The sequence below is a fragment of the Solanum tuberosum genome, unplaced genomic scaffold, assembly GCF_000226075.1.
Source record: "Solanum tuberosum cultivar DM 1-3 516 R44 unplaced genomic scaffold, SolTub_3.0 scf00798, whole genome shotgun sequence".
Classification (NCBI taxonomy): domain Eukaryota; kingdom Viridiplantae; phylum Streptophyta; class Magnoliopsida; order Solanales; family Solanaceae; genus Solanum; species Solanum tuberosum.
This window is the reverse complement of record NW_006239726.1, coordinates 53,808-63,150: the sequence shown is the minus strand read 5'-3', so window position 1 is coordinate 63,150 and position 9,343 is coordinate 53,808. Positions and strand designations below refer to the sequence as shown.

Genomic DNA, 9,343 nt, shown 5'->3' with positions numbered 1-9,343 from the left:
CAACCCATTCCCTTAGTTAGTGGGATAGGACGGGTCTACCATCTATCGGATCCACCCCCCCCCCCCCCACCCCCAGGCCAGCTAATGTCCCGATCCCCCTAGTCTCCTTAATTTCCTATCCAGTTAGATCGTCTAAAAGTATATGTATGCGTATGTTACGCCTTATGTGATGTCCTACTTGACAATTCATGTGGGACTAATTATTATTATAAAAATATTATTTATCATATTTGCTTGGAAAATGGTAATACATACATAAATAAAATATTAAAAAAGCACGTCCAAAATACATAAAAATGAAAAGAAACTTGAGAATGAAATACTTCTTACCTTCATATACTTCTTTTTTGTTGCATGTTAGTTAATTCACAAACCAATATAATAAAGAAGAGAATATAATCTTGAATGAGAATCTTCATGAAACTAAATATGAATTTATATAGGTAAAATAGAGGAAATGAAAATAAAGACTTGAGAATGAAATGTTTCTTACCCCGTGTGCTTCTTTTTCAATTTGTTACATGTTAGTTAATTTACAAACTAATATGATGAATAAGAGAAAGAATATTTTTGAATGTGAATCTTCATGAAAATAAAATATGTTATGAATATTATTAAAAGTAAAAATTAAAGAGGTGTAAGTGATGAGTAATTACTCTTTGTGCATAAATAAATTAAATAGTAATGAGAAAAATACTTAAAATATTTTTAAAAAAAATATCATTTTATGATTAGAAGAATGTCAAAAAAAAATATCATTTTGTAAGGCATCCATTCTAAGAATTTAAGAAACTTAAGGTTAATATTGCACTATGCACCGTATGATTTTTAAAACACGACAACATTAAAAGGAATAAGGAAATAGAATACCATGTGAGAATTAATCAGTAGCCTTCTAGTTAAATAACTCAACATCCAACAAATGCATCATTTAGCGTTAGTAATATTATACTAATTTTTTTTTAAAATGTTTCCAAAAAACAACTCATTTTATGTTGAAATTACAAATTCAAATGCCTTAATTTTTAACGTGTAAATTAGTCGTTGGTGTTAAAAGGCAAACATGTGTTTGTTGTTTAGTCGCTTTCAAAATAGTACATGTCCATGTGACGAGAGTTAATAGTAGTACCTCAAAGATCTGCAAATATCTTTTGGGTTTCACGCCTGATATTCGATATTTGAATTCACACGTTCTATTTTGGGGTTAAAATATTTCCTATCAAAGGCATGTTACTTGAACTCGAAATATTTGGCTAAAGAAGAAATAGTAATTACCATTCTACCACAACTTTTAGTAATAAGGTCTCCCCTTTTACTAGTACCTTTTAATACACTAGTCCTGGGCACGTGCATTGCACGTGTGTCCCATACTAAATTATGTGGAATTGTTATGACGATATATATATACTTGAACATGTATGTTGCCCATGTATCTCATTCTTAATTAGTACAAGAACTTTGAAAACATTATAATTTGTGCGTGATAAGTTGCACAAAAATTGAAGATTTGCATACGTAATAAGAAGTTGTTGTCGAATGAGAGTAGTGTTTTGCAAAAGTTAAATAGAAATCTGATCAATCTATGTCTTCCTTAAGATGGATAGGAGATGATCATTATGTGATAACTTGCATAGTGATTGAAGAGAAAAAATACAAGCTCAAACCAATGAATGGTTAGCCTATTCAATAAAAAATTATTATTAGTAGAAGGTACATTATGCTGAAATATTGCTATCAAGTGAATTTCAAAAGTAATATTCGAACAATTTTAATTATGTATTTATTTAATATATCAAGTATTCAACTTGATAAAAGTTTTGTTAATATGTCACAACACATAATTTAAGTATCTCTTATGGGTAAAATATTTCATGTTCTAAAATTTTTGCCTTCTTTCTAAGAAACTGTAGCCTCCACCTTATAAATCACATACAGGTCAAGAAGTTGTTATCGAATGTGAATTGTGTTTTGTAAAAAGTGCACATAAATTCGATCAACACATACCTTTCTTATGATAGCTAGTGGATTATTATCAATTTTTTGGTGTACACCTACAAAAAAAAAAAAAAAACACAACCTTTCTTATGATAGCTAGTGGATTATTATCAATTTTTTGGTGTACACCTACAAAAAAAAAAAAAGGGAGAATGCATAAGTACCCCCCCAGCCTATGCCTAAAATCCCTGAGACACACCTATCTTGTGGGCCCAGCGCATGTTGACAATTTTGTTAAGGATAGTGCCACGTAGGCCGAAAAGGGGTAGACAATTATATATAAAATAAGTTTGGGGGGGTAATAGGACCTTAGTAAAGGTTAGGTGTGTCTCAGGGATTTGGGGCTTAGGCTGGGGGGTACTTATGCATTTTCCCAAAAAAAAATAGTATTATTAGTGACAAAAATAATAATTGCTCAAATATCTAATCGATGTATATAAATCATAATTATTATAGATACATGTACCCCTTGCCTAATTCAAAATTATTATATGGTAGATTGGTAAAGAGTAGACAAAAGAAACAAAATAATATCAGTAACATATATATCTGATAACAATGTTTTGAGGCAAAGGGAGATAAATAGATTATTAGAAAAGGTAATACATAGGAAGATAGAAAATAGAAATAATTAATAATAACCAAGGTAATTTACATTGTATTACAATGAATTTGAAGCGTATGTAATTAATTTATAATGGTGAAAATAAATTGCACACTCTAAAAAGTAACCAAACTTTATCACTAAAACTATGAATTAAATTAACTATTTGTAGTTCTTTTTATAAAATCATGAATTGACAATCACTTCTATATGAAAAAAGAAGGCAAAGGAATGGTGATTACATTAGGAAATAAATCATTGTTATATTTTTAAGAGTGAAATCGAAAATTGGAAAATGAGAAAGGAGGACTACAACAATCATATGCAAAATTCAAATGTGCTTACAATATAAATCAACTCTAAATATGTCTTTTTCACGATATTTGGAATGTCTTTTACTAATATTTCTTTGAAGGAACTACCACTCCAATTATGAAACCCCATAAACAGTAAAAAAAAAAAATCAAACTAAGAAAGCATCTATATTATTAAAAAATCAGGGATGAATTATAAATGCGCATACCTTATGATTTACAAATGAGAATAATATGGAAGAAAAAGTATTCACCTAAATGTCCTGTTATAAGCAAAGAAATACACTACATCAGACATGAAACATAAAAAAATAAATTAAAACGATGAAAATAAAATGAGGGAAAAAAATATATCATAATATTACGTTGCAACTGAAGTGAAGCAGCCCTATTACCTTATATGATAATTGCATTTATATAAATTATATTAAGTGCACAAAAAAGGAAAATGAAACGGTATATTCAGGAAGTGCTTTCATCTTCATTCAATATATATAATTATATAGAGTATTAACTTAAGATTTAATTGAGTAATAAATTGGGGAAGAGGAAAGATTAGATAATTTAGACAGTTTTTGGTATTGGGTAAGAGGAAAGGTTAGATAATTTAGAGAGTTATTGGTCTATTTTTTTTTTAAAAAAATGTAAATGAAGAAAGGAAAGGGTTCTTTTTCCTAACACAAAAAAACCAAAAGTTTTTAAGTATAAAAAAATATGATCTGATCGTTATCTCTTTGATTTTTTTATTTTCTATTTATTATTTTATTATACAAAACAATTAAAGCTTAATAAGTATAGAATTATATTACAACCATTTATTAAAAAATCTCTTTTTTAGTTGAAGGGTATTTTTGTAATTCAACTTTTAACTTGGGAGCTTCCCACTTATAATAATATATGATATATGATAAATATGTCTTTCAACTTGGTTTTCGCTAAGATATATGTTCTGCAACTCTTTTGGTGTGCATAAATAAACATTTAAATTTATGTTAAATTGAACATATAAATCATTAGTCTTACATGATATTCTATATAGTAATTTTGTGTCTTAAGGGTATTATATCACATAGGATGTGTGTGTCTACTTTTTTAATTTTATACAAATTTAAATAATATTTACTTGTGTATATCCAAAGTTAGATGAGATAAACATATGTTAAAGCCAAATTAAAAGGCGTATGTATTTATGCTTTATGTCTTTATTTTTTCATTTGTTCTGAAAAAAGTTTTTGGGGTGGGTGAGAGTTATAATGGAATAGTACAATTATTAGTCAAAAAGATCAGTATGCGTAAGTTGTTTAGTCACTTCCAAAATAGTAGAGTTAATCAGTTTTGAATTTCCTCTGATCTTTTATTCATTCACTCTCAACCTATTTTCATTCTACCTTTGCTTCCTTGTAACCAAAAAAATATGGAATTCTTATCTACTTTGGTGGGGAGTGTCACTGGTTGCTTGATGCAGCCAATGGGGCGAAGGATTGGGTATTTATTTAACTACAACACTAACATCACATCTATGGGAAATGAATCTGAGAAGCTGAAGAACATCAAACGTGACGTGCAGCAAAGAGCCGTAGTTGCCCGGAGAAACTTAAAAGACATTTCACCCAATGGCGAGACTTGGTTAGAAAGTGTTGATTCCACTATTGCACAAGTGGATGATTTAATAGGAGGTAGAGCTGAGGTTGAAAGGGGTTGCTTATATGGTTGGTGTCCAAACTTGAAGTCACGTTACTCCCTCAGCAGTAGAGCTAAGAAAATTACAGAGGAGTTAACTAAACTTCAAGATAATGTAATCTCCTTTGATCGTCCAGTTCAAAGTGAGGCTATATATAGTAACAATGGTGAGGTGTTGGACTCCAGAAAATTGAAAGAGGAAGAGGTCATGGAAGCTTTGAGAGATGAAGAGGTCACTGTGATTGGGATATGTGGTCTGGGTGGTGTTGGTAAACAACACTCGCTGAGAAAATCAGACAAAAGGAGAAACAACAAGGGTTTTTCAAAGATGTTGTCATGGTAACTGTCAGTCAACAACCAGACTTGAAAAAACTGCAGGGTCAGATCGCAGCAGGACTCGGGCTGACATTACAAGGGGATGATTTATGGAGTCGTGGAGATCAACTGCGTACAAGGTTAATGGATCAGAACAGCCGCAACCTTATAATCTTGGATGATGTTTGGGAGTCTCTTCATGATCTAGCCAAACATGGAATTCCCAGCGGTAGCAACCCCAACCATCGGTGCAAAGTGATATTGACGACGCGTTCCCGAAATGTTTGTGAAGAAATGGAAGCTAAGAAGATCATGGAAGTTGGAACGTTATCCGAAGAGGAAGCATGGTTCCTTTTCAGTCAGAAAGTCGGTGATTTTGGCAACGATCCTTCTCTGATTGACATAGCAAAAGAGGTTGCCAAAGAATGCAGGGGGTTGCCACTTGCAATTATTATAGTTGCAGGAGCACTTAAGCGTAAAACCAAGCCTTCGTGGGAGGATGCCCTTAGACAATTACGTCGTGCAGAAGCAAGAAATATCCCTGGAGTGCACGAAAAGGTGTATAAATCTCTGAGGCTAAGCTATGACCACTTGGGAGAAAATGATGCAAAGTACCTCTTTTTGCTTTGTTCATTGTTCCAGGAAGATAGTGATATTTGGATCGAAGATTTGCTTAAATATGGAATGGGGATTTGCATATTTTCAGGAATTGAAAATTTAGAAGATGCAAGAAATAGGTTGTGTCTTCTGTTAGAAATATTGAAAGATGGTTTCTTGTTATCCCAAGGTAGATACAAAAATATTGTGAATATGCATGATGTGGTCCGTGATGTGGCTATAAGTATTGCGTCTGAAGGAGAGCATAACTTTATGGTAAGTCACAATGTTAACTCGGAACAGTTCCCAAGTAGAACTTCTTATGAGCATTTCAGTCACATGTCAATTGTTGCAAATAAATTTGTTGAGCATCCTAGACCAATAATTTGCCCAAAACTGAAGTTTTTAATGTTGAAACTCCGTTTTGAAGATCCATTCATACTACAGGACGATTTTTTTGATGAAATGAGTAACCTCAATGTGTTGAGCCTGAGGGGACACAGATTTGAGGAGTCCATTCTGTGTTTTCCAGCATACATTCGGAGGTTGTCAAGTCTGAGGACTCTGTGTCTGAGTAGTTTAAGGTTGGATGACATATCCTTTATTGGGGAACTTGTCGAATTAAAAATTCTCAGCATAAGAGATTGTGAGTTAGATGAGCTGCCAGAGGAGATAGGAAAATTGACCAAGCTAATTATGGTAGAGTTTTGGCATGGCTGTAGAGCACTTGAAAGGATTTCAGCAGGGGTGTTATCAAAATTACTAGCTCAATTGGAGGAACTACATTTGGTGGGAGTAGAAGATTGGAGTGATGTGATCTACAGTAACCTTGGCCTTCCCTCCAAGTTGACACGGTACACTCTTTATATGAGTCATTGGATTTCAAACATTTATGATTATGATTACGACAAGAGTATTGGTTTATTGGTCATGCGGACTGACCCATTGGGTGATTGGATCTGCCACCTGTTGAAGGAAGGCGAACTCATACATTCAACCGGGGAAGGCTCTAATAATGTGTTAACTGAGTTGCAGCTGAATGAATTTCAGAACGTTAAATTTCTCTGCCTCTTTAATTGTGATTTAGTGACACATTTATTGAAGACAACACATGAAGTAATCAAGTTCCCCAATTTATATCACTTGGAGCTTGAAAATCTGAAATGTCTGACTCACATTTGCAGTGACAATGTTGAGCGCATTGAGTTCCCTCTGTTACAAACAATGTTGAGGGCATTGAGTTCCCTCAGTTACGAACAATGGCCTTAACGGGATTACCTAAGTTCCAGAATTTCTGGCCTACAGCTAACAACTCCATCACTCACTCAAATCCTCTTTTTGATGAAAAGGTTAGCTTCTTATCACCAAAATGTTACCTTTTACTTGAGCATTAAAGATATTTACTTAAACAAAGTCTATTGCAATATAATATATCCTTTTTGTCTCCAGTGAAAAAATAATTTTAAATTAATTTTTTTAATTTCTTATTTAAAAAATCCATATAAGGCTATATTTGATGTGAATTTTTGTGGTCTTCTTATTCAACGGTTTATTTAAGTTATAAATATCTCCCTTATAGATCTATTAACTTATCATTATTTGAGTTTCATATTCTTATTTTATTTTAGTGTGAAAATAAATAGTTATGAAAAAGAAGAAAAAAATAAGAACAAATTTCAAGACTATTTTTTTTTTGCAGCTATATTGTAATTTATTTTTTGAAAAAGGGTCAATAATGCCTTAAATTACGTGAAATAATAAAAAATGCCCTCAATTTATAGTTTAGTCCAAAATGTTCTTGCCCTCAATATTTTTGTCAGAAAATGTTCTTGCCGTTGATAGTTTGTTCTGGAAATGATCCTATTGTTACTACTTGACTCAAAAATATTTCTTTCCGCATAAATATATTATTTCTTTTCTTTTAAAACAAATTTTATTCCTATTAAAAGATATTACTTTTGAAGTACTCTATTATTGTTTTCTTTACTTTTTAAATTACTTTAACTATTAAAAAATGTACCCTTCAAACGGATAATATATGTCTGATATATAAGATCTTAGTAAATCAACCATTAATTTTTTATTTTGATATTTATAATAAAATAAGAAATATTTTTAATATAATTTTTTTCGAATTGAAGTAGTATAAACATTTGCTAATAAAAAAATATCATTAGGAAAAGAATGTGTTCAAAAAGAAAATAAATTGAAAAATGACATTTTTGCCTTATTAAGCAACAATAAAGGCATTTTAGACCATTTTTCGTTTATTTTTTATATTTGCAGAAAAATGGGACATCTATGATCAATTTTACAAGCAGATGAGTGAAACCCAAATTATTCATTGAATTAAGGGAAAATGGGAAAATATATTGCTCAATGTTGCGATTTTGAGTAAATATACCTCTTGTTAATAAAATTGGTGCATTTATACATCTACCGTCTAATATATGGTGCATATTTATCATTTTTGTTAATAAATTTATATTTATTTTATTATAAAAATATATAATTGTAATTTTTTAATTTAAAAATGTCATGTGCCTTTCAAAAATTATCTCTACCGCTCTAGACTCGGCCCAAATGGGAAAAAAAATACTAATGTATTTGAGATGCTAAAAATCTTTTTTTAAATATGAAACGAATCATATACAATTTTTTAATATATATTTGGCTAATTAAAAATGTATAAATAAATGTGTGTAAGCTGTTTTGGCTTCTCCACTTATGACCTAGTATTTTCTTCCCATAGCTCCAACTGTATCTGCAACAAAGTTTGATACTTCAAAGCTCGCAGGTTTCTTGTCCCAACCTGGAAAAGCTAGACATCAGCGGCCTTAAAAGCATAAGTGCTCTATGGTCTCACCAACTTCCAAATGACTACTTCACCAAACTTCAAACATTGAGAGTATCATGTTGTGGAAAATTGAAAAACTTGATGTCTCCATCAATGGCCAGAGGTCTTTTGAATCTCAAAAACCTAGATATAAGACACTATAAATCAATGGAAGAAGTGATCACAAAAGGAGAAGGAATCATGACCTTATTTCCCCGATTGGAAACCCTGTACCTTGGTGAGCTGCCTAAACTGGGGCATTTCTTTCTGACAGAGCATGCTCTTGAATTTCCATTTCTCAGGAAAGTGACTATTTGCAACTGCCCTGAAATGAAGACGTTTGTCCAACAGGGAATATCTGTGAGTACACCCAGTCTCACAGAGGTGTACATTGATTATAAGGAGGTGAAAGTAGATGATCTGAATAAATGGATACAGCAGAGGTTCAATAACAAGGTATGTCTTACTCCACTAGCTATATAACTAATTGCTACATGATATTCTAATTAGGTTCTACTGCTCTCTTTCCGTTTTAGATACTTATTTAAGCTAGTCATCTCTCTCTTCTTTAGCATTCTCTGTTTCCTGCAGGAACAAGAAGCTAGTGATCATGCCGAAGCTGAACCTAGTCATGCCAGACGTTAGGAAACTGGTAGGAAAAACTCAATGACACAATGCAAGTAAAACCTTGAACATCACCTGATACAAATGCTCGTGATGGAGGTAATTAACAAGCAGAGGCGGATCTACTTGATATATGGTTTATGTTTGGAATAAATGTTTAATGTTAAAATAAAGTGATGGAGCTTTTGAATAAGCATCGAGTACTTAAAAAGGATTTCACCAGTGGTCTTATCAAGAATAGTTTGATTAGAGGAACTACATATCATGGGAGTAGAACATTGTAGTTACACCACCTCGAGGGATCTGAAATCCTTATCGTGGTCGACTGCACTGACATTGTAGTGTGTAAAAGGTGTTCAGTGTGTGTAATCTTGAAAT

The 9,343-nt window shown here is 32.0% G+C and overlaps 1 protein-coding gene, 1 long non-coding RNA gene and 1 pseudogene across 2 annotated transcripts; 2 read left to right on the top strand and 1 right to left on the bottom strand.

Moving 5' to 3' along the window:
* Positions 1-1,639: 1,639 nt before the first annotated feature.
* Positions 1,640-3,528, bottom strand: LOC107059080 (uncharacterized). The gene is made up of 4 exons (XR_001472492.1): positions 3,309-3,528; positions 3,123-3,176; positions 2,078-2,124; positions 1,640-1,679 (listed from the first exon to the last, which is right to left on the bottom strand). It is a non-coding gene; the product is annotated as an uncharacterized lncRNA (long non-coding RNA).
* Positions 3,529-4,150: 622 nt separating this feature from the next.
* LOC107059076 (probable disease resistance protein At1g61180) lies at positions 4,151-6,756 on the top strand (annotated as a pseudogene).
* LOC107059078 (uncharacterized) lies at positions 6,733-9,343 on the top strand. The gene is made up of 3 exons (XM_015305487.1): positions 6,733-6,854; positions 8,303-8,797; positions 8,933-9,343. The coding sequence occupies exons 1-3, from the start codon at positions 6,765-6,767 to the stop codon at positions 8,984-8,986; spliced, it is 639 nt and encodes a 212-aa protein (XP_015160973.1). The 5' UTR covers positions 6,733-6,764; the 3' UTR covers positions 8,987-9,343.